The 26251-nt window shown below is 47.9% G+C and overlaps 1 protein-coding gene across 1 annotated transcript in view; it reads right to left on the bottom strand.

Moving 5' to 3' along the window:
• The window catches only part of EPS8L2 (EPS8 signaling adaptor L2), a 92179-nt gene that overhangs the window by 47618 nt on the left and 18310 nt on the right, over positions 1-26251 (bottom strand). Inside the window, exon 2 of the mRNA XM_065402435.1 lies at positions 8003-8067. Coding sequence (XP_065258507.1) covers positions 8003-8067 — 65 coding nt within the window. The remainder of the gene's footprint in view (positions 1-8002; positions 8068-26251) is intronic.

The following is a 26251-nucleotide window of genomic DNA, read 5'->3' as shown; positions in this document are numbered from 1 at the left end:
ATGGCTACAACAACACTGCAAACCTCAATACCTATGACAATCTACAATCACCACAATAGTTGCACTCCCCTCACCTGTGTGGACCTATTTTAACCACTGGTGCTGTGGCTGTGACTTTCAGAGGCTTTACTTGGCTTCAGACTAGCAAGCCAGAGCTGCTGAGCCAGCAAGCTCCAAGAGGCCCAGTCTTTGCCTTGACATCAGCCTGCCAGCCAAATGCTGATAGAGTTGTCTTACAGAACTGAGGGTCTCTAGATAAGCTCAGGGGGATCGAGGTGCTGTGACAGGCCTGGACCTTGGTAACAGGCTACCATGCTAAAACTGCTGAGTTAGTTGCTACAGAGGCCAGTGCTTTGGCATCATCTGGGCAAGCTAGAGAAACGGATCCAGAGAACTTAGCGGTGCATGCTTGGTATTGACCCAGAATGCTATGGCTGTGATGGGGCGTATCAACCCCGCACTGGTGATGCAGGGGTTAAAAAACTGGCTTTGGGCCCAAGAGGCCATGCTCCCTCACTCTTGTGGGCATGTGCCCAGTGGAGGGAGAATATAAAAGGAAGCTGCTCAGCTCAGTGTGGGCTGGCTGAGGAGGAGAATAGATGCGTGCTGCAGACTCCTGCTGAGAAGCCACCGGGACTCCAGACCGCTGAGGGCACGCTCCCTAGCTATGCTGCAGGAAGCCTTTCGACCGCGGGGACTGAAGGAGATGATGCACCGGAGGGGATCGCAGAGACAGAGCAAAGGGTAGGAAGCGACCCAGGGAATGCATTTGGGGATATGGAGCCCTGAGCCCTGTACCAGGGTAACTGGTTTTGAAAGGCCCTAGGTCGGAAGCAGCTGGAGTAGGGTGAGCTGGAGTTCCTCTACCCTCCCCACACTCACCACTAGGCACCCTAGCCGGTAGGGAAAGCAGCCTACTTGGACTCTTGCCATTGGGCGATACAGCCACTGGCTGCAGTGGCTACTGGATCCTTGCCATGAGGCATTACCGCTGCCAGAGAGAGGGAGGCGTCTTGGAACCTGGTCATGAGGCCCTACTGCCGCCAGAGAGAGGGCAGTGCCTTGAGACCCCCCACTGACCCTTTGACGATGGCTCTTCAGCAAGTAGCCCACAAGGAGGACTCTGCTGTGATGTTAGCTCAGCAAGCTATAGCTGATGAGCTAGTCACTGTGCCGAGAACTTTGCCTTCATATTAGCCCTGTAAGCTAGAGATGCTGGGCCAGTGAGCTGCCAAAGGCTGTTGTCCTGACATCAGCCAAGCAAGTGAACCCTAATTTCACAAAAGCGGGAACTTGACATTCTTCCAGCAAGCTAGAGACCGCACCGGGTGTGTCTACACGGCAGTTGGGAGGGTGCTTCCCGGATCAGTTTGAGCTAGCGCACTAAAACTGGTGACGTGGGCAGTGGCTCAGGCGAGCCACGTAAGTACAATCTTGCCTGACCCACTGGGGACATATTCAGACGGATATAGCTATTTTTAACAAGGTAATGTGAGGCCCGCGAGCCCGAGTCTGTTGACTTGGGCTCAGAGGCTGCTGCCGCTGGCTGTGTAGATGTATCACTAGAGACCTGAGTCTTGACGTTAGCTCAGCAAGTTAGAGTTGCTACCTCCTGGAGAGCTGTAATGTGTCAGATCAGCAAGCTACAACTGCTGAGCCAACAACATCACAAAGGCCTGGGTCTTGATCTCAGCCCAACGAGGCAAAGGTGATGAGCCCGTAACCCTCTGAGGGTATGTCTATGCAGCGGGGAGGTGTAATTCCCAGCATGGGTAGACATACATGAGCTAGTTCCGCTTTAGTTAGCGCCTAACTATAACTGTGTGTTCGTGATGGCATGGGTGGCAGCTCGGGTTAGCTGCCCACATACATACCCAGAGGGGTCAGGTGGGATTGTACTCAGACAGCTGGACTGAGCCACTGGCCACTCTGCTATTCTTAGGCATTAGTTTGAGCAGAACATCTTCCTGGGCTGGGAACTGCACCTCCGAGCTGCTGTGTAGATGTGCCCTCGGAGGCCTATGCCTTCACTGCAGAACAGCTAGCTAGAGGTGCTGAACCTGGGAGCTTATAAAGACTGTTGTCCTGACATCACAAGGCTTTGTGAATTCCGTCAGCACCTTGGTGGTTTTGACAACCTCTCTCCACAACAGCAAAATGCAAGGGCTACAAATGAGGGATGTATTGATGAATTTACAATGTATGTGCGGCAGTGCGGGATAGGTCAGTATCAAATTATGGCCTCCATTTTGTACTGTGTTGAACAGAAGCCTAAACATGCCCAAAGACAATCTATTGTACTGTTTCCACACAGCTGCCCTGCCATGCCCGTGAAAGCGGATACCTCAATGAAGCACTATCACTGAGAGTCACCTGGTGCTATTGACTTTGAATGACTCTCAACTCCTGGCCTACCCCGATGGAATAATGTCCTTTTCTACACAGCTGGGTCAAGCATGACTGGGGGAGAGGCTGGAGCTTAGCACTGGAACACTTGGCAGAGAGACAGGGTATCTCAATATTGCACGTTCAGACTGGACTCTGATGCAGTGTGAGCCCAAGTCCCCACTCACAAATCAGTCTGACACAGATAGGGTGACCAGACAGCAAATGTTAAAAATCGGGACGGGGGTGGGGGGTAATAGGAGCCTATATAAGAAAATGACCCAAAAATCTGGATTGTCCCTATAAAATCGGGACATCTGGTCACCCTAGGATCAGCATGCATGCAGGACCTGGGTCGTAGGACCCTGTTAGGGGGGTGGATCTGAGTCATAGAATCATAGAATATCAGGGTTGGAAGCGACCTCAGGAGATCATCTAGTCCAGTGGTTCCTGTGACGTTGTGCAGTCTATATGGTTTTATAAAAACATAATAAGAAGTGAATATAATGTAACTGGAATATGCTTCATGCAAAAGGTCTCTTGTAAGGTATCATTACAAAGCTTATAATCTACTGAGTGTGATCATCCTATTTGTATAAATGTGTACCACTCTTGTATCTAAAACTAGAAATATGAAATATAACTCTGAGGGCCTATTGTAATTATGCAAAGTGTGCGCCATTAATAGTGGTTTGGAATCTTGATGACTCCCATTAACCAGGACCATTGTCTGCAGATGGCTGTATTTACCTGTGAGTCTTCCTGTATATGTGTGTGCTGGCAAGTGGATAATGAAGTCTTGCAGTGACATGTGATCATGTCACCTGACCTGGAATCCATCTTTAACCTGGTGCTTTTCCAGTGGGGGGGTGGAAACCCAGAGGGACAAAAGGTTCCCGCCTTATGCAAAAGATATATAAAGGGGTGGAAGAGAACAAGGGGGGGGGGAGGAGCCATCATGAAGAATCCCCTAGCTATCACCTGAGCTGCAACAAGAGCTGTACCAGGGGAAAGAATTGTGCCCAGGCCTGGAAGGTGTCCACTCTGAGAAAAAGCTTACTGAAGCATCTCTGAGGGTGAGATTATCTGTATTCAATTTGATTAGACATAGATTTGCGCATTTTATTTTATTTTGTTTGGTGACTTACTTTGTTTTATCTGTTATTACTTGGAACCACTTAAATCCTACTTTCTGTATTTAATAAAATCACTTTCTACTTAGTAATTAACTCAGAGTATGTATTAATATCTGGGGGAGCAAACAACTGTGCATATCTCTCTATCAGTGCTATAGAGGGCGAACAATTTATGAGTTTACCCTGTATAAGCTTTATACAGGATAAAACGGATTTATTTGGGTTTAGACCCCATTGGGAGTTGGGCATCTGAGTGCTAAAGACAAGCACACTTCTGTGAGCTGTTTTCAGGTAAACTTGCAGCTTTGGGGCAAGTTATTCATACCCTGGGTCGGTGTTGGAGCAGACGGGAGTGTCTGGCTAAGCAAGACAGGGTGCTGGAGTCCTGAGCTGGCAGGGAAAACAGAAGCAGGAGTAGTCTTGGTACGTCAGGTGGCAGCTCCCAAGGGGGTTTCTGTGATCCAAACTGGGGTTTGCGAACCCCTGGGGGTTCGCAGAACGTTACAGGGGGTTCGCAAGAAAAAATTCATTAATGGTGGCCAGAGGACCCCAGCATTGGAGGCAGCAGGTGAGACCCAGTTGCAGGGCAGACAACCGGAGCCCCAGGGAGAGCGGGGCCGGGCAGTTGGGGCTGGCAGCCCAAGCCCTGCCCCCCGTCAGCGGGGGAGCCGGCAGCCCCGAGCCCCAGGGAGAGTGGGGCCGGGCACTTGGGGCCGGCAGCCCGAGCCCCAGCGGTCAGCAGGACCTGCAGCACAAGCTCAGTGGAGCTCAGTTGACCGGGACGGTCAATGGGGTCCAGCAGCAGGAGTCCCAGGGAGTGTGGATCCGGCAGCCCAGGCCCTGGCGCGGGGCCAGTAGCCTGAGCCCTGTGGTGGGCAGGGTGGCAGCTGAGATCCCCAGACCTGCAGGTGGCAGCTCGGACTCCTGTCCTTGTCAGACAGGGGAAGTTGGTATGGAGGGCAGAGTGAGCAGGAGCAGTGCTGTACGTGGGGGGGTGGTCCAAGCTAATTTGTCCCTCGCAGGACACCCTCCTAGGGAGAAACCTCGTGGCGGAAGAAAAGCTGTTTGGGAGCCAAACCAGCCGGAAGCACGTTGTAGCCAGTGTAGCAGTGTTAAGGTGCCTCTGTAATTGTCACTCTCTCTGGAGTGCTGTTTTGCTTCAGTGAGACTTGAGTGAATCTTCTCATTTTCCAGTTTGTTGGTTGTTAGCAGTCTCTCTGTGTTGTTTTTATTAGAACTTTTGTACACAAGTTCAATGGATAAGTGGCTGAAAAAGGAAAGTGTAAAGACGCAAGAATCAGCTAGTGTTTCCTCAAATCCACACTGTGGAAAAATCTACGTCTAATGATCATGATGGTCCTGGAAAGTCACTTACAAAGAAAAGAAAATATGATGATGATTATATAAAATATGGCTTTACATGCATTGATGATCAAGAATGTCCAAAACCACTGTGTGTGATTTGTGGTGATGTTCTAGCAAACAGCAGCCTCAAACCTTCTCTACTTTGGTGCCATTTAGAAACTAGGCATCCTGCACAACTCGACAAGCCTGTTGATTTTTTCAAGCGAAAATTAGCTGAGAGGAAAAGTGACATTACCAGTTTTATATCCAAAGCAAGTACTGATAATGAAAATGCACTTGAAGCATCATACCGCGTGAGCTACCAAGTAGCTAAAGCATCAGAAGCCCATACCATAGCAGAGAGCTTGATTGGTCCATGTATAAAAGACGTAGTTCATTGCATGCTCGGAGAAAAGGCTGCAAAAAGGATTGACATGGTACCTTTGTCCAATAATTCGTTGTCACGAAGAATTAATGACATGTCAAATAACGTAGAGACCATAATTGTACAGAGAGTGAAAAATAGTCCATATTATGCTATACAGTTGGATGAATCAACTGATGTAGCTAATCTAGCTATTTTGCTACTGTTTGTACGTTATGTGAATGAAGGTCTGGTTGAAGAAGACTTGTTGTTTTGCTGACCATTGGAAGAACGTACAACTGGAGAAGATATCTTCAATCTGACTAATGCATATTTTCAAGAAAAGGAAATAGTTGGTCTCCCTGCCTAGGCATTTGCACTGATGGGGCCACATCAATGACGGGGAAGTATCCTGGATTTGTAGCTCGAACAAAAAAGGTTGCATCAAAAGTCTCTTGGACTCATTGCAGCTATCCATAGACAAGCCCTCACAACAAAACGCATGCCTGAGGGACTGAAGGAAGTGCTGGACAATGCAGTGAAAATGGTGAATTTCATAAAATCACTGCCAACAAATTCCAGAATATTTCACGTACTTTGTGAAGAAATGGGTAGTATACACGATTGTTTGTTGACCCATACTGAAGTTAGATGGCTCTCACGGGGCAAAATCCTGGTGCGCTTGTTTGAGCTTAGAACGGAAATCCTAGTTTTTTTCAACAGCCACCCTTTCCACCTTGCCAGCTGTATGGAAAATAATGTCTGGCTCCAGAGCCTAGCTTATTTAGCAGATATTTTCTCAAGAATTAATGACCTAAATTTATCTCTTCAAGGTCTCAATATAACAGTTTTCAATGTGCAAGACCGAGTTGAATCCATGATAACGAAGTTGCAGTTCTGGGAAAGTTGTTTGGAAAACAATCAAACTGAGTGTTTCAGTAATCTTCATGACTTCCTGGCAGAACATAAACTTCAGTTGGATCAGCGCGCTAAAACCAATATAACTGCACACCTAAAAGGACTGGGCACAACTTTCAGGGATTACTTTCCAGCTATATCAGGCAATAATTACTGGATTCGCAACCCTTTTGATGATACCACTTTCTCAACACAGATATTGAACACTGAGGAAAAAGAGAAATTGATTGAGATCTCCTGTGATTACGAACTGAAAAGGAGTTTCAGAAATCTGTCATTGATCAACTTTTGGCTGAGTTTAAGAAACGAGTACCCCCTTCTGGCAGAAAAAGCTGCTGCAGTTTTGTTACCATTTTCAACAACATACTTATGCAAGAAAGCGTTTTCCTCGTATGCATATCTGAAAACGAAATACAGAAACAGACTTCATGCCGAACCAGACCTGAGACTTTATCTTTCTCCAAAGGTTCTGGACTTCAAAGAGCTATGCAGAGCAAAGCAAGTGCATCCATCACACTGAGGAAATTTAAATTTAAAACCCTGGAAATATTCATTTTTAGGAGGGGGTTCACGAGATTTCAGAATTTAGAGAAAGGGGTTCGCGGGCTGTTAAAGTTTGGGAACCACTGATCTAGTCCAGCCCCCTGCTCAAAGCAGGACCAATCCCCAGTTCGATCATCCAACAGATTTTTGCCCCATATCCCTAAATGGCCCCCTCAAGGATTGAACTCACAACCCTGGGTTTAGCAGGTCAATGCTCAAACCACTGAGCTATCCCTCCCCTGAGACACTGGTCCAGCCCTGTCATTTTGCAGCTCAAGCTGCAGATGCAAGTCAGAAGGTCTGTGTAGTGCATTATGGACTTGCTAGCACAGCTGTGAGACTTGGGTCCAGCAATTGTAAACCCAGGCAGTGTGGATGCCCAAGCACTGGCTCGGAAACACCAAGTCCACAAGCCCGGGTCCCACAGACCTGGGTTTACAATGGAGTGTAGACGTACGCCCGGAGGCCTACTTAAGAGGGGGTGCAGCTCTGTGGAGGAACCAACCATCGCCACATGTAAGAAGAACTTCGGAGGGCAGGAGGAACCCTGTCCAGCCTGAAACATAGACAACCCATGGAATCACAGAAGGGGTGAGATCCGTCTTAGTACTCTTGTTATTTTGAAAGGTCTCTATCTGTTGGGTGCTTTAAGAGTAAAATCACTGTGGTTAAGAAATTCCTTTGCTGTGTTCCTTGCTTTCCTGCCAGATTGTCCCTGAAGGGTTTAAACTGGAAGCCTAAAGCCTGGGTGGAATGCTAGGAGAGCATGTATCTGTGACTGGGGAGCTTGGGAAGTCTTAAATGCTGGATTCAGGGTAACTGGATGGCAGAACCTCCCTGTCCCAAGGAAGAGTATCAGGCAAGAGGTCTGAGCCCAGGAGTGTGTCCTAAGAAACAGTGACTAGACTCTCTACCCAGACCCAGTTGGCTTGGAAGCACAAGTCTACTGTCAGACTGGTGACTGCATGGAGTGGGCCAGGTTGTAACAATATGTTTCAATTAGCCCTCAAAAGGCATTGGGCATGGGAAAAGGAAAAAAGAGCTACCAGACTATGACCCAAATACTGGGGAAAGGAGAATGCAGTTCAAGAGGTTTCATTGTCAGACACTATTAATGACTTCTTGTGGGTAAAGTGATCTTTGCTCATTCGTAGAAAGGCTTCTAATTGGCCTCTGAACTAATTAGGTTCCATGATGTGTCATGCATGGTGAATTAAGCAAGGGTCATGATATAAATGAACCAGGTGTCATTATCAGTTTATTGCTGACGCAGTTTATTGCTCATTCCCGTAAAGGCTCTGTGCAAACTCACCTGTACATGGTACTGCGATGTCTCGTGCATAATTACATTGGAGTTGGAGTATTTCTTCCTTTGTTCTGAAAAAAGAAGAAAACAAGCCTTGCATTTAATGTTCACTTATCAGTGAAATAGGATCCAAGGACCGTAGTTCACATGACTGGCTCTACTGCTTTTCTCACTCCCTCTGAATTTATTGGATTAATCAAATCCATTGGAAACAGGGCATGTGTCAAAAAATATATTAACCTTTATTACAAAGACTCTCAAACAACATGTCTGGATTTTCAGATTACCGGTAACTTGATTTCTGGAAGCCAGAGGCAGAGTGCTTATTTGTCAAGGAAATGAAACTTAAAAAGCCAGATAAACTATGAGGTTATCAGAAGAGAGCTAGTGAGTTATGGCTCCCCTGCCTGAGAAACCTGGCTCAGGGCCACAAAGCAAAATTTATCTGAAAAGGAAATTATGAACACCCACCACCCTGCACAAAAGCTCTACATTACAGCTGGGCAAAATGTCTGACCATTTTTTTTTAAATGCAGATTCAGGTCAAATTTACCAAACTGTTTCTATCCAAATAAAAAAAAAAAAATCAAAACTTTTTCTTTTGATATTTTCAAAAACATCAATGATACTTTCAATAAAAGTTTGGAAAACTGAAAATAGGGGTTTTTTTTAACTCTGAAAAATGTACTGGGAGGGGATTTGGAAAAAAAAATTGAAATGTCAGTTTTTTGAGCAGCATTAATCATCACGTTTAGGGGTTAACCTTGAGAGCTACAATAGTTACATCAAAAAGTCTTGATGCCTGATGATGTTCACATCTTCTCAATGCAATCTCATAGTGTATAAAGGAGTAGGTTTATTTCCCCCTCCCCCCATCAGACTGAATTGGTGTGCTTTGCATCCTTTAAGCTACTCTGATAGGCAGTGTGCGTGCATGGGCTTTATCTCTCACACTTCCATTCCTAGCAGCCGTTTTCCCTATTGTATAATCCCAAGCATTGTGGTCTACAGGAAAGAGCATAGCTCTAGGAGTTGAGAGATCTTGACTTCTAATCCTGGCTCTGCCACTGCTTGCTGTATGGCCACGGGTGAGTCCCTTTACCTCTCAGTGTTTTCCCCATCTGTGAAATGGGGATATCACTACTTAAAGGGCTGTTTTGAGGGTTAATTATTTCGCATCTGTCCCTTGCATTAAATATGTCAAGAAGTATATAGAACAGGAGTACTTGTGGCATCCGAAGAAGTGGGTTGTAGCCCACGAAAGCTTATGCTCTAATAAATTTGTTAGTCTCTAAGGTGCCACAAGTACTCCTGTTCTTTTTACGGATACAGACTAACACGGCTGCTACTCTGAAAGAAGTATATGAATGCTAAAATTACTACTTTCTAGAGCTTACCTTCCAGCTGCTGCTATTTATTTAGTGTCACAAGGGTACACAGGGCTTTACAAATCTAAAAAAACCACGAGCTCCCCACCCTGAGGAACTCATTATCCAAGAATCCAATCCAGCTCCTACTAAAGTCAACAGTAAAACTCCTATTGTCTTCAATGGGAACGGAATCAGACCATAAACTAAGGCTATGGCTACACTACAGAGTTTACAGTGGGGCAGCTGCACCAATGCAGCTGTGCTGCTAGTGCAGATGCTCTAAGCTGATGGGAGAGAGCTCTCCCGTCAATTACTCCAATCCCAGTGAGCGGCAGTAGCTATGTCGGCGGGAGAGCGTCTCCCGCCGGCATTGTGCTGTCCACACCGGCGCTTAGTGTAACTTACGTCGCTCAGGGGGCTGGTTTATTCACACCCCTGTGTGACATAATTTATACTGACGTAAGCTGTGGTGTGTACATAGCCTAAAAGATAATAGAAGGGTGAGTATCAAACATGGAGGAGGAAGGAGAGGATGGGATAGGGAGAGGGATGCCCAGACAAGGGGAAGGGGAGAATCATGTGCAGAGCATCTGGCTTGCTTTCACACAAGCTTTTGTAACAGGAATTGTGTTGCTTCATATGTTTATTTATAGACATGCATGCACCTATCTTATCATGATCAGATGCGGCAGTGACCACAAGGAACACCCAAGCAGAGATTAGCAGTGGAAAGGTGGCAGAGTGTTTGGAGGAAGCACTGAAAAAAGGCGAGGGAGAGCGCTTGGTGCCCGGGAGTAAGGAGGCGGCTCCAAGCATGGACTGGAAATGGCCCAGCGTCAGGAGTGGGAGGAGACAGCAAGGTATAGTGGTGCTAGCAATGCACTGAGTGACAAGACAGAGGAGGAAATAAGACCTGAGAGGCAGGCAGGAGCAGAACTCTGCAGAACCCTGAAGTGAGAAGGAAGTTGAATACGATGCAGAAGGAGGCGGGAGGATGGTACAGAGATTTGAGTTGGGGCATGGGTGGCGGGTTACACCTCCCCAAACAGCCAGGCGTAGCCCCGCCCCCTGCTTACCACCACTCCCTGCATGCGGCTCCAGCCCCCAGTGCTCTGGCTGGGGAGGCTGGGGCCGTGCACTACCCACCCTCCCACACTCTGGGGCTGGGGGGTGGGGGGGCTGCAGCTGCATGCCGCCCATGCTCCTGGCACTCCTTGGGGCTGAGGCCGCCTGCCGCCCGCCCTCCCAGTACTCCTTTGGGACTGGGGGGCTAGCCTGGGGCGGGACTGGGCCAGTGGCCATGGTGGTGGTGGGGGCTCTGAGCTCCGGGGGGCAGAAGGGGTGGGGCCTCGAGCAGAAGGGGCGGGGCTGGGGGCTAGCCTCCCCCAGTTGGCAGTTCACGTGCTGCCCATGAGGAGGGGGGTTATACAGAAAGTCCATCAGGAGAAGATAAATTGGAATGGATACAGGTGAAAAGTAGGGAGGCCCAATAGAACAAAGGTCCAATGGTCAAAGCAATTAATGTCCAAATCTACCAATGAGGAACTGCTTCAATGTGGACATGAGATAATCTTGCCCTTCCCTTTCTGATGACTGAGAGACGTGCCAAGCAATGCTCTCAAACTCCACCAGCCTGGGAAACCCCAATCCCATGGCATCTCCCAATTCATGTGGTAGATACTATATGCTATAGTATCTACCAAGTTAGCTGGCCAGTCACTTCTTTAGATTTTTTCAAAATATGTCAATAGTTGAGTGCTAGCAAGAAAGTGAGTCAGCAGGTTCTTCAGGCCATCCTTGTTCTTCATCCATACATTACTCACAAAGAGCAACAAACAGAGTTCCAGCAAACAACCCACAAGGGGAGAAGCAATTGTTGTTTTAATCTTAAGTGGGGTACAAGTGCTGGTCCAAGAGGTGAATATAGCTGGACCACTTGGTAATAGTGACCATAATGTAATTAAAATTAACATCCTTGTGGTGGGGAAGATACCAAAGAAGCCCACCACAGTAGCATTTAACTTCAAAACACAAAAATGAGGACGCTAGTTAAACAGAAATTAAAAGGAACAGTCACAAGAGTTAAATGCCTGCAAGCTGCATGGAAACTTTTTAAAAACACCACAATGGAGGCTCAAATTAAATGTATATCCCAAATAAAGCAAATTGATAAATTAAACAGTAATAAATTACCAGGACCAGATGGTTTACACCCAAGAGTTCTAAAGGAACTCAAATATGAAATTGCAGAACTACTGACTGTGATATGTAACTTAACACCTAAATCAGTTTCTGTACCAGATGACTGGAGGACAGCTAATGTGATGCCAATTTTTAAAAAGGGCTCCAGAGGAAATCTTGGAAATTACAGGCTGGTATGCCTAATTTCAGTACCAGGCAAACTGGCTGAAACTATAATAAAGAACTGAATTATCAGATACATAGATTAACGTGATTTGTTGGGGAAGAGTCAACACGGCTTTTGTAAACAGAAATTATGCCTCACCTATTAGAATTCTTTGAGGAGCTCAACAAACGTGGAGAAGGGTGATCCAGTGTACAGAGTGTACTTGGACTTTCAGAAAGCTTTTGACAAGGTCATTCACCTAAGGCTGTTAAGCAATCATAAGATAAGAGGGAAGGTACTCTCATGAATCAATAATTGGCTAAAAGACAGGAAACAAAGGGTAAGAGTAAATGGTCAGTTTTCACTGTGGAGAGAGATAAATAGCAGGGTCCCCCGGGAATCAGTACTTGGACCATGCTGTTCAACATATTCATAAATGATCTGGGAAAAGGGGTAAAGACTGAGGTGAAAAAGTTTGCAGATGATACAAAATTACTCAAGATTGTTACTCTTTGCAGTCTGCTTCCGACTTAATTAAGGGATCTCACAAAACTGAGTGTCTGGACAATAAAATGGCAGGTGAAATTCAGTGCTGATAAATGCAAAGTTATGCATGTTGGAAAACATAATCCCAACTACCTATTCAAAATGATGGTCTAAATTAGCTGTTACCACTCAAGAAAGAGATCTTGGAGTCATTGTGGATAGTTCTCTGAAAATATCAGCTCAATGTGCAGCGGCAGTCAAAAAATCTAGCAGAATATTAGGAACCATTAGGAAAGGAAAAGATAAGAAGACAGAAAATAGCATAATGCCACTATATAAAATCCATGGTACACCCACACTTTGAATACTGTGTGCAGATGTGGTCGCCCCATCTCAAAAAAGATCTATTAGAATTGGAAAAAGTACAGAAATGGGCAACAAAAATGATTAGGGGGATGGAACAGCGTCCATATGAGGAAAGTTAAAAAGACTGGGACTGTTCAGCTTGGAAAAGAGATGACTAAGGGGGGATATGACCAAGGTCTGTAAAATCATGAATGGAGTGGAGAAAGTGAATAAGAAAGTGTTATTTACTCTTTCACATAATTCAAGAACCAAAGGTCCCCAACGAAAATTAATAGGCAGCAAGTTTAAAAGAAACATAAGGAAGTACTTCTTCACACAATACACTGTTAACCTGTGGGACTCATTGCCAGGGGATGTGAAGGCCAAAAGTATAAATGGGTTAAAAAAAGATTGAGATATGTTCCTGGAGGACCGGTCAATCAGTGGCTATTAGCCAAGATGGTCAGGGATGTAACCCCAAGCTCTGGGTGTCCCTGAACCTCTGGCGGCCAGATGATGGGAGTGGACGACAGGGGATGGATCACTCAATAATTTCCCTGTTCTGTGCCAACTGCCAATGTAACAAACAGCAAAGGCACAGTCTGGGCCTTTGTCTCAGCCCTACGATACCTGGATGAGGTGTCCTCCTTTGCACCAAAGCCTCCTTCCCCTCTCTCTCCCAAGCAGCCACTCTGCAAAGGGAGGGGAAGCTGCTGGTCTGGAGTTTCAATGACCAGGTGGTTCCTTGGTATCTTGTCTAGTGAGTTTATATGTTAAAATCTATTGTTGGGATTTCTACTGTACCTGGGACCCAAGTGCCAGGACTTTCAGAAACAGGACTTGTGTCCTTCCACATCTGTGCATGTGCTACCAGCCCGGTGGCCAGAGGCACCTGTGTGCTCAGGGGTATCTTACCTCTGACTGGTTGCTTGCGCCTAACACACAACTGGAGCTGGCCAATGCCACCACCTGCAGCCTCTCTTACTGCCAGTCCAAGTCACTCCTATGCTGTGGTAGGCAGCTGCAGACTTAGCTGCCAGGGCTGGTTCAGCAAGCAGAGTATGGGTCTCTCTTACTGCATTGTGTATCTCCCCTTTTCTCCTGGACTACTAAACAGTGCCCTATGTTATTACAATACACTGTATTCCGTCTCAGTGGTGTCTGAGCAATATTATAGGTCAAGCACCAACAGTGTTTGCTAATCTGTGGAAGACACTAAATGAAGTGTCCCTGCCCCAAAGGGCCTGCAGGTAGAGCTAGTCCAAAATATTTTTGATGGAACAATTTTTTCATTGGAAAATGCAGTTTTGTCAAAATCTAAATGTTTTGTGGGAACATGGCAATTCTCAGGAAATTTTCGATGGGGACAAAGTCTAAACGAATAATTTACTTTCTCATTTCAATAGTATCCTAACATTTTGTTTTGATTAACATTTCAGTTCGTTTCAGTTTGACTATTAGAATTACAATTATATTATACTCCAATCAGGGCTGGCTCTAACTTTTTTGCCGCCCCAGGCAAAAAAGAAGAGCGCCGCCCCGCCGTAACACCCCCCCCCCAGCGCCATGCCGCCAACCCCCCCCCCAGCGCCGCACCGGGCCGCCCAAACCCCTGGAGCACCGGGCCGCCGAACCCCCCTACCCCCCGAGCACCGCACCAGGCCGCCGAACACCCCCCCCCCCCGAGCGCCGTGCCGCCCAAACCCCCGAGCGCCGGGCCTCACCAGCCCGGCCAAACTCCCGGAGCGCCTCGCTGGGCCGGCCAAGTGCCGCGCCTCCCCCCCAAGCGCCGTGCCTTGCCGGGCCAGCCAAACCCCTGGAGCGCTGGGCCACTCAACCCCCCCCCCCCGAGCGCCGCGCCGCCCAACCCCCCCCCCCCTCCTCCCAGCACTGCACCAGGCTGGGACGCCCAAACCCCCGGAGCGCTGGGCCGCGCTGCCGAATCCCCCGCCCCCTCCCCCCCAGCGCCGCGCCGCCGAAACACCCCCTGCGCTGCCCGGCCGAAACAAACAAACAAACAAAAAAAAAGCAAAAAACCCCTCGAGCGCCCCCGCCACCCCAACATTGGCCGCCCCTTCTAAGGTGCCGCCCCAAGCACGTGCTTGGTCGGCTGGTGCCTAGAGCCGGCCCTGACTCCAATATGTAATATATCATATTGTTTTGACATTATCAAAATGATATTGCAGATATAAAACAATTTGCTAGTTCCAAATCAAATTTGGGGGGTGGAGGGGGGGGGAAATGCTTGTTCTGATGGAATTGTTGACTCTTTCTGCTGATTCAGAATGAAAAGGTATCTTAGAATTTCCCGCAGAATGGAAAATTTGTTTTTTGACCAGCTCTACTTACAGGTCAAATATGAGTTTCCAATCCACAAAAAGTACTGATGAAAAATGACCATGATTGATCAGTGAGAACCTAATCTAATATACAGTGTTTCTAATGCACCCATCACTACTCTGTCTAGGCACCATGTATGAAGAATCTTGTCGTTTTAACTATTTGAAAAAATTAGTCAACATCTAACCTGTGCCAGTGTGTTCCCTCCCTCATATGACCTCTGGCCCTCATGGGTGGGAGACAAGCAAAAGACAACTCAGGAACTTGGTAATGGGTAGTGGAGAAATCTCTGTTCAAATGTTTGTTGTTTCTAAATTCAGATAATGAGGCTATTGATGTCTTAGCACTATTCCCCTTTGCGAAGCTGGGATTTGCAAATGAAAAGACAGTGGGAAAGCTGGTAAAAGTACAGACTTCACAACAAGCTTCTTGAATGAGAGCAAGGGTAGTCTTGAGGCACTGAAATAGCATGCAAGAGACCTGCGTTCAATCCCCTGCTTTTGCCAGAGGATTGACCCTGGGCAAGTCAAAGTGTGTCTATTCCTCCATTCCCATCTAGCAGAGGGTTACCACTTCTATCTCCCACCCTGTCTTGTCTATTAAGACCAGTCTGCGTGAGAAAGCTGCACCAGTTTTTAAACCACTTTAGTTACACCTGTGTGAAAGGCTGTGTGGATCCTCTTATTTCAGTTTATTTTGGTTTAGCATAAGGCAGTTAGTGATCAGCTGGGTTAAGTAACCAAGATAAGCCACAGTTAAACCAAAATAAGTGTCCACGTGGGAACTTAAAAACTGTTTCAAGTTAAATCAGTGTTAACTTTCTCATGCAGACAGGACCTTAGATTGTAAGCTTTTCAGGACAGTAGCTTACTATGCGTTAGGGACTGCACTGTACAAACACAAGGAGACCTCAGATCTCAGTTGGAGTTTCTAGGTGCTACTCTCATGCTAATAATAATAACAACAACAAAATCCAGGGCATAGATGGTGCAGGTCAAACCTGAGCCCTCAACGCTGTTTTTGTTCTTTGTCTCCCCTCTCCCGTGTAAACCTTTTCCCGGAATTCACCTCAAGCATTTTTTTTCCCTCCAGCCTGCCAGGCAGAACTGATCTCACTTCAGAGCTTGGATCATGCTGTTTGAGAATGGCCAGGAGGTGGCTCTCTACAGCAACATTAGCCTCACCCATGCTGCCTTCTCTAGGCACTAACCACATCAATTCTGCTGAGGCTAGGGCTCTCAGCTCACTGTGGGGTGAAGGACTGAAGACCCCTTTCTTGCCATCATGCTGAAGGGTTTAGCTAGCTTTGCATCACTGCTTAGCTAGGGTGGGTTGGTAGTCTAATCTGGTTCCCTATAATCCATCTCACAAAATTGAGTTGGCAGTTAACCATCCTTCTTCACTAGATCTTGATGGGGCTGGTTGTCAGGGAACCACAGCCTGCGACTAGTGTTCCTGGCTGCTTGGCCAGAGGAAGAACATTTTTAGTTTTTATTAACAAAGCTAACCGGTGGTGCTGGGACATCGTAAACGTCCCGAGGAAGGAACATGGAGGTGTAAATAGAGCAAGATGCACCAGCTTTCAATTATACCCTTGTGTGGGTTGGTGGTAGCTGATTTTTAATGACTTTTCTTATTTTGAGTCTGGGAGGAGACCCATAAGCCTACATTATACACGTTTCCATGTGCTTTGTCTCTGGAGCTACTTAACAGAGCAACAGCAGCTCCTAGTAGTCCTTAACTGGTAGGTGTAAACAAATATAAGAGTTTACTATGGACGCACTGGCAAAAGCATAAATGAGTAAGACTAAAAACTTCAGACTTGGTATGTTTTTATAATGTTAGAACTGTGCCAGAGGTGTATTGGAGGAAGGATGTTTTTGTGATTAAGGTGCTGATTAAGGAGAGCTGGGTTCAATTCCCAGCTCTGACATCCAGTATGACCTAGGATAAAACAGTTAATCTCTCTGTGTCCCTATTCCCCATTTCAGTGTCCTACATCTATAGAAACTTTCCGTTTCTATTCTCTCTTCATTTTAATCGCAACTTGCCCCAGCTTGAATGGCAGGGCCGGCTCCAGGCACCAGGCAACCAAGCACGTGCTTGGGGCGGCACCTGGTAAGGGGCGGCCAATCTTGGGGTGATGGGGGGGCGGCGCGGCGCTCGGTGGGGTGGGGGGTGTTCCGGCAGCGTGGCGCTCGGCGGGGGGTGTTTGGCGGTGCTCCACGTGGGGGGGGCTTCAGCAGTGCAGCGCTCGGCGGGGGGCGGAGGTGTTCGGCGGCGCGGTGCTCGGCGGGGGTTTCGGCGGCGTGGCGCTCCACAGGGGGCGGGGGTGTTTGGCAGCGGGGCGGGGGGGGTGCGGCAGTGCGGCGGGGGCGGGGGCTGTTCGGCGGTGCGGCGCTCGGTGGGGGTTTCGGCAGCATGGCGCTCCGCGGGGGGCGAGGGTGTTCGGCAGCGCAGCACTCGGCAGGGGGTGTTCGGCGGCGCGGCGGGGGCTGTTCGGCGGCGCTCCGCGCGGCGGGGTTTCAGCAGTGCGGCGGGGGGCGTTCGGCAGCGCTCCGCGCGGGGGGGTTCAGCGGCGCGGCGCTCGGCGGGGGGGGGGGGTTTCAACGGCGCGGCGCTCGGCGGTGGGGGTTCAACGGTGCTCGGCGTTTCGGCGGCGCGGCGCTCGGCGGGGGGGGGGGGTTTCGGCGGCGCGGCGCTTTTTTTGCTGCTTGGGGCGGCAAAAAAGTTAGAGCCGGCCCTGCTGACTGGACAGAGGTGCATCGATTGGCGCCAAAGAAGTTCTCCTGTATTCTTTGACTTGAAAGATGATAGCTCTGATGTCCTATGGGGGTGTGTGAAGTGTTAGTATGGGGAATTGGGAAGGAAAGTCTCAGGGCTCTGACATGACTATGGCAACCCCCCCAGGGCCGACGAGGGGTGGGGAAGCCAGTACACATTACTGGGGCCCGGCTTCCGCCCCCCCCCCCCCAATCGGCCCTGTTTAGCTGGTCCTCCCTTGCTGGGGGGCCCTAAAAATTTTTTTCACCGGGGCCCGAACCCACTCTCGGCAGCCCTGCAAACCCTACAGGGGAAAGGAGCATGTTGATAAAAGCTGGCAATTCATAATCTCTGATCCACTCAGCATAAACTTGCAGTAACCACTGCTCTATTTTTTCCCCTTTTCTCTTGCTTATGGCAACACACTGGCAGCGTGCCGTGACATTCAGTCAGGCATGCAGTTCAACGCTTGCATGCAAAATGGCATCCTCTGTGCAGTGGGACCTGGCATATATGGGGCGTGCAAGGTCACACTGTGCAGAGGATGCCATTTTGTAGAACAAAATATGCTCCTTGCATGTTGGAGCTAGACTAAATCATCCTTCAGGCACAGCCAGTCCAGGGGCATGCAATGTGTGTGTTGCACACTCAGCTGGATGCCAGTAACACACACAAAGCCAGAGAGCGACAGGAAAACAATTGAGCTGGTGTAAATCCAGAGTAACTTCATTGAAGTCAATGGAATTGCTTAGGCTTTACATCAGTGTGAGAGCAGAATTTGATCCATCCTCTTTTATTGGATGACTCCTGCCATTCATACCCAGTGCAGCATCCAGACAAAATGCAGGAGAGGAAGGATGGTCGTGTGGTTAAGGCACTGGACTGGGTTGTGGTTCAATTCCCAGATCAGGCATAGAGTTACTGCGTAGCCTGGGGCAAGTCACTGAAGCTTCCTGGGTGTCTGTGGGGATAATTAGACTTCCATTCCCCCACTTTTGTCTTCTTAATCTTTAAGCTCTTTGGGGCAGGAATCTCTCTTCCAATGTGTACGTACAGCACCTAGCACAACAGGGTCCTGATCGCACTTGGAGCCTTTAGGTGCTATTGTAATAGGAATAAATTATTAATCAGGCATGGACTGGGTATGTCCCAACAACCCCATTGATTCCAAAAGGCTGTTAATGGATGATGACAGCACAGCAGAGGCTGTAAGAAATCATAATAGCAAAAAAGATTGCTATTTATTTTAACTTGCTTTGCCTTTTCTGAACGGCACCACTTCGGGCTTCTACAGTATTCATGCTGGTATGCCACTCACTATTTCCCCCCTGCCTCCCGATATGGGGCATATATTTTGTAGCCCTCCAAAGAGTAAGGAATTTCAGAAGTCAGAGAGCAGCCTGCTAGTGACAGGATCCAAAGAGATGATTGGTTCCCAGATATCATCTCTTTCCATTCCATTTGCATTTGTGCCCTTGCTATAAACAGAAACTTAACAGCAAAGTGGCTGTACACAAGGGGCCACACTCAGTCTTGGTGTCTGTTACATTTGTCCCCAGTCACATGTGAGATGAATGCACCCCAAACTCTCCATCCCCCACCTCCTAATCTGGTTAATTTGGCTTCCATCACAAAGGAGGCTCCCTGTCTCTTCTCTCGCATTGGATTTTGCTGCTACTAGCAGAAGGCATTGAGGAGGAGAGGGAATAATAAGGGGCAGCCACAGATGCAGAAGTGAAGAAGACTGACTATCGTGTCAACTAAGTGACACTTGCAATGCAGCCTAACCAGTAATCATATTTACCTTGCGCCTTTCATCCTGCAGCACTTTGCAAACTAGGTACACAAAGAACCACTAATAGGCAGCCACCTCTAGGGCAGGGGATAGTCATGGAAATTTTAGCTACGGATACAGAGCAAATCCCTGTAAGGTTTTGAAGCCCGCTTGATGAGCAGCTTCTCATGCTGATTGCAGAGACCTTCCCACTTACCAGAAAATGGCCCCTGCAGAGCTTCCGGACGGGGGTTTGGAGCCCAAAAAGCCAGACATGTCCGGGAAAATCCGGACGTATGGTAACCCTAGGCTGAGCTCTGTGTCTGTCCCTGCACTACTTCTAAACTCTGGAGAGACATGCACAGAGCTGAGAAGTTCTGCAGGGGATAACCAGGAACTCGGTGCCATGGACTCCAGAGAGAGCCCCAGCATTCTGATCTGGCAGTGTTTCACACTCCCTTTGCACAGATGTAAATGATGATATAAGGCAGTGGAAGGCCAGGTTCAGAGCGCTCATCTTGGGCAACAGACTGTGACTTTAGTATTAGGGGCAGGGAGCAGGGCAGCTTCTCCAGGCCACCTGAGCTACACTCACTCGCTGTGGGGACACAATAGGCAGCAGTCCTGCCAGGAGCGGTTCCAGGCACTAGCGCAGCAAGTGCGTGCCTGGGGCGGCAAGCCGCAAGGGGCGGCCTGCTGGTCGCCATGAGGGCGGCAGTCAGGCGGCCTTCGGCGGCATGCCTGCGGGAGGTCCGCCGGTCCTGTGGTTTTGGCGGCAATTCGGCGGCGGGTACGCCGAAGCCGCAGGACTGGCAGATCACCCGCAGAAACGCCGCCAAATCTGCTTGACCGCGGACTGCCCGCAGGCATACCGCCGAAGCCCACCTGACTGCCATGCTTGGGGTGGCAAAAAACATAGAGCTGCCCCTGAGTCCTGCCAACCCTACAAACTCCTAAGTCAGGAGTCAGGCCCCTGAGACAGGCTTAACAATCACGAGATTTTTAAAAAGCGTGAAGTTCGGGTTTCTTTTATTTGCCTTCTGCTTTTTGAGCATGTACTTTCCCAAGCTCTTCCACCATATTTTTGTTTTAAGTGAAAGCTGAGATTCTCCCATGACTCCAGGAGCTGGGCCTTTAAGGAAAAACACACCAAACCTTTTGAGACTTGTGATTAAAACAGTGGAAAATGGCAGCATGAGGATGGGAACGACCTCTGAGCTCCTCTGTATTCTGGGGCCTGCTAGAAACCTGCCTAGCCCCCAGCATAAGTCAGGCAACTTTTGGAAGCAGTCTTTTGGAACGTGCAGTTTTGAGACTTTACCAGTGTATACACTTTGTGGTAACATGAGCGTTTAGCATGGCTCTTCGCATTTGTGCCAAAACAACAGGTCGGGGCACAGTCCTTCAAAGGAGGCTCATAGAGACGAAGCAAGACAACAAATGCCTCTGCATAATGTTAAAACAACTATGGACGTTTTGCAGAGATGGATTGTTAAAGATACTGATGAAATTGAATCTACTGCTAATAATAATGATTACTGGGTCAGAAAAGCAATCCAGTTACATATCACTAAATAATGCTGCCTCACATACATAACAGGTTAGTGGTTACTCCTAAGCCAGGTTTATACAACAAATTTCTGTCAGCCTAGCTCCAGAAGTGACATAGCTATGCCGGCAGAAGTCCCTAGTGTAGACACAGTTATATGAGCAAAACTGCACTTTTGCTGGTATAGCTTATTTGCTCAGGAGGGATAGAATAAGCACTACTGGCAAAAGCTGCGTCCACACTAGGAGTACTTTGGTAGACTGGTATAGCTACACCAGCAAAGCCTTCCAAGTGTAAATGTAACACATAGGAGCAGGACACAGTATGTGTGGCTGGACTGCACACGATGACATCACTGCTCTCCTGCGGGACAGATAAAATCTGGGATTGCTCAAACACGTAATGAAAAGTAAATCCATAGTTGGTACCATTTTCAGGCAGGTCCACTTACATTTTATCAAGGTACCTTTTAAAGGGGAAAGACAGAGAAAAATATTCCCCACAATGCATTGCACCTTCTTGGAAGCATCTCTGCAGCACCTTTTAAAAGCATCAACTCACATCTTTGCTTAGGGCACCAATACATCTTGAGCTGGCCCTAACAATTCTGTGAGAGAAATTGTATGTCTCTGCTGTGGATCTGTGCCTGGTGAAACTATCACTTTTAGTTGGTGGTGAAGGGCCTGTTCCGAAACCCACTGGAAATCAATGGGAAGACTCCCGTTGACTGCAGTGGGTTTTGGATGACGCCCAAAGGTACGAAAGCTGTGTAACAATAATGGTCTGTGTTATAGACAGCATGGCAGTAGCTGTTAGTTGGAGTTGCATAACTAAATTCCTGCTCCTCATGCTTCGTGTTTACCACCAGAGCAATTCCAAGGGCTCATATTCCTTTTTTATTAGCTGCAGATATAACCCACTCTATGAGAGCAAATAAAAACACGGCCAACCTCCTGATTGTGCAAGGGCTTTGTGCAATCAATAACACTGAATGTCTGCCTCTAACTTGTCACAGCATGCAAGGATGGAAGGCAATATTTACAGTAGCACCCCATGCGGTGGCCTGGGGACAAGAAGCCAAGTGGGGGGAAATAACTTACTAGAGAATAAGCAACCCAGTGAAAAAGACATCCTTGGTCATGTAAGCTTAGATACAGAGACAGCCTCCTGTCTTATAAGTAGAGCTGAATGAAAAAATGCCAGTTACTTTTTTGCAAGAAAATTCAAAATATTATTTTTTCTAAATTTCCCACAAACATTTTTCAGGGATTATATGGGGGAGGGGGGGAAATGAAACAGAATTAAAAAAAACAAAACAGTTTTCAGTATAATTTTTTTTGGGGGGGGGGTGTTTGGTAAAAATTTTCAAAAACTGAATATTTTTACCAAAAACCAAAAATTTGAATGGAAAAAAAATGGTTTTTGTTTTTAACAGCAAGATATCAGAAGGAAAGTTTTGACCAAAATGAATATTTTCCCAATACTTTTCATTCCAGTAAAAAAGCCAGTGTTTGTTTTTTAAAAGTTACAATGAGAAAAAATTCTTGCTTGTACGATTATAAAACCTTGGAAAGAAATCCTGGCCACTCCCCTTTGAACTGTGAAGAGAAGCCTGGGGATGAAGGCTGGGTGTTGCAAGAGTCAGAACAACTTCACAGGTCCACCTCACCAATCATCATCACCTGATTATCTGTGATGTAGTCACAATGGTCCCTTGGGGACCACTGCCAGCTGATGTGGGTTAGAGCAGCCCATGGGCTGCTCTAGCCTGTGTCAGGGCAGTGATCAGGGCAACTCTGGGCAAAGAATTAGGGAGCTCCCCAACCTGTTGTGCTGAGCAGATCTCAGCCGCAGCAGCAGCAAGTCTGACCTAATATCATCCGACTGTGGCTTCAAGATGAAACAATAGGATGGATGGACTGGCTTGAAAAAAATCAGAGCTAGAGTAATACTTTCTGGGGTTCACATCAGCTTGGATAGCTGTCCCACCACAACCACCAGCCTCTAGAGGTCTCAGCAGATCTCAGGAACTCTGGGGCATCTCCAGAGAGACAAGCAGCAATGGGCTGTGGAACATGGCTGAACGCACACAGGTTGAAGAAAGCAGCCAGCCAGAGGCCAGGAGAGAGGGGGTTAGAACACAGAGCCCTCTCTCTCCCTAGGGAATATTAACAGCAGGCCAGCTTCTGCCTTTGGCTACACCTGCAACTCAGTGGGATTTGGGTGTGTGTAACTGAGGGCAGAATTTGGATCATAGGGAAGTGAACAGCATTGTATTTGACTAGAGACATTAGGCTCTCTAGGGAGGGCATACAGAGCCAGAAAACTACCCATGTCCAGCCTAAAAAGGGAGCATTGGTGAGGGACATGAGGGAGCAGCAGGGACCTGTTTGCAATTGGGGAAGCTGGAGAAAGGTATTGGGGGGAGGGTGGGAGAAGAAGAAGGGAGAAGGCTGGGAAGCACAGAAAGCTCTTTTATGTCCTAGACTGTGTGGTGCTTTCCCTATTAATGTAAGGAGAACTTGGGTCAAACAAATACACACTTTGCTTCTACCTAGCAGCACAGAAACCAGAGTCTGCTTCTGTCTGCAGCAGGCAGCTCTCTGCTCTGTTCAGCATTCAGGCCTGATCTACACTGGGGGCGGGGGGGAGGGGCGAGATAAGTTGGTCTAAGTTACGCAGCTTCAGCTACGAAAATAGCGTAGCTGAAGTCGACGTACTTAGAGCTACTTACCGCAGTGTCTTCACTGCAATAGGTCGACTGCTGCCGCTCCCCCGTCGACTCCGCCTACGCGTCTCGCTCTGGTGGAGTACCGGAGTCGAAGGGAGACGGGGACCCCCGCTGGATTGATCGCTCCAGAGGTAAGTGTGGACATACCTTTCAGGGTCCTGCATTGCTGTCTGAATTCTCCTGCCATTTCCCACAACCTTACTTCACAACAGCAGCTACTCTGCTGCTTCACACAGTGAGCTCTCTGGGACAGAGGCTATTTTCTTGTTCCCTCTCTGTCCCTAGCCTTTGGTTGGGGCCCCTAGAGATGCTACTGTCATACAAATAATGGGGCAGCAGGGTGATGACCATGGATTTGGGTGCATTCAGATACCTATCCAAGCCTACGGGAGCTGAACTGAGTACACACATGGAGGTTCACCCACCACTGGCAAACAGCTAGATTACTGCCCAAAGGATGCTACCCTCTTCTTTCAAAAAGCTCCGTTTTCAGATGGTGTAGGGAAAAACGAAAGGGTGAGTGAGGCTTTAAGAGGAAAGGTCGTCAGTAAGAGGAGAGCTGCATTGCAGCAGGGGAAAGCAAGGGGTAACGTGAAGCTGGGATCTGTGGTAGGAAAGGAAACATGAAGAGAGACACTGCAGTGGCACAGCCGGAGACGTTGATCTGAACAATGTAGTCATTCAAAGCCAGTGGGGAAAGACGGAATTAGTGTGCCTAGGCATTCCAGTGGCCCAGCTCCATGAAACCTGATCAGCTCCAGCACCAACTTCCACTGGGGCATAAACACACGGCAACCAGGCCCTGGGAAAGTTTAAGTGGCACAGCTTCAAAAGGCTGTGTCCTCTTGATTACTATTTACACACAGTAGAGCAGTGATGGGCAACCTGCGGCCTCAGCCTAGCATCCCCAAATGAGATTAGAGCCCCATTGTGACAGGCACTGCACAAACATAGTGAGAGACAATCCCTGCCCTGAAGCTGTTTGCAGTCTAAATAGACAAGACAGATAAAGGGTGGGAGGAAAGCACAGAGAGCTGAAGTGACTTGGCCAAGCAATGCAGGGCTCTGAATGCTGATCAGAGTGGAGAGCTGCCTGCTGCAGATAGGAGCAGACTCTTTGCTGCCAAGTGGATGCAAACAGGTTGGTAAAATGCATCCCAGGTCTCCTGGTTCCCAGACCAGTGCACTAACCATTGGACCCATGATCAGAGCTGGAGGTAGGAATTGCATGGCCAGCAGGTGGGAGAATGCTGCATCAATTCTGATGAGTACAGCGTTCTTCCTCCTGAGTATTGTTCTTACTGGGCTAGGCAGAAATTAACATAGTGAGACTAGAATATTCAGACCCATAAAGGTGAACATGAACAGCATCTTATTGGCTAGAGACGTTAGGCACTGGGGTGGGGGCATATATGGAGCCAGAAAACTACCCATGTCAATCATAACGATAGGGTAGGGAACCATTGGAGACAATGTTGTTACTTTCATTGTGCCCTGTGCCCAAGGATCGCAAAGCACTTCCCAGATATTAAGAGCCAGATTTAGCCACAGCCCTGCATTGGGAGCAGTGTGGAGTGACTCTGCCCCAGGGGGAGAGTCAGGACCCCAAGTGAGAAGTGTAAGCCCCATGGCCCTGCCCCCTCCCAGCCTCCTGTGGGTTGACTTGCACCCCAGGGGGCACATTCAGGAAGCAGTCCCTGTGCTCAGGCTGGCCACTCTCTGGGACAAATATTTACATCACCCTGTAATGTAATTTAGTGATGTGTTACATATGAGAAAATCCTGGTTCACAATTTGCTGAAAAAAGTCATGCTAAGTCAGTCAATTCCTATTAAATAATACTTTACAATCATGTTACATATACAAAATGAGTGTCTGCTGATAAGCTGCAATGGAATTAGAGGACAGCAATTCTTCCCCACTAAGGAAGTGACTATTATTTTTTTCTGGACCTCTGACATCATTCCTTTAAAATGATCGTTTCAACGGAGAACCTCTGCTGGCAGTTTGTGCAGTCACTATAGCCTGAATTGCAGCCCAGTTCTCTTAGTGATGATGACAAAAGTATGCAGCAGTGTGTATACTGACTTTTTAGTATAGAAATACCACCCCTTCCCCCCAGTCACGTTAATGAATTGTGACAGTCACTTCTATGGATGCGGAAACAGGCACACAGAAAGATTAAGTGACTTGCCCAAGTCCAGTGACAAAAGGGAAACTGAATCCTGGAATTTTGACCTAGGTGCTGGAACTAGGGGTGCTGGGGGTGCTGCCACACCCCTGGCTTTAAGTGGTTTCCATTATATAACAGGTTTACAGTTTGGTTCAATGGCTCTCAGCACCCCCACTATACACATTGTACCCTGAGTCTTGATTCCCTTTTCAGTGCTCTACGCACTAGACATGCTGCTGAACAGGAAGTGCACTAATCCTCTCATAAGTGTATGATCACAAAGAGGCATGTTTTTCTTTCTTCCTCGTACCTATTGGAAGCAAACTTAAGCATGTACTTCACTGACACCTCCCCACCCAACACCATTCAGGGCAAAG

This window comes from Emys orbicularis, chromosome 4 (genome assembly GCF_028017835.1).
Source record: "Emys orbicularis isolate rEmyOrb1 chromosome 4, rEmyOrb1.hap1, whole genome shotgun sequence".
In the NCBI taxonomy this organism is placed as follows: Eukaryota; Metazoa; Chordata; order Testudines; family Emydidae; genus Emys; species Emys orbicularis.
This window is presented reverse-complemented; position numbering and strand designations above follow the sequence as displayed.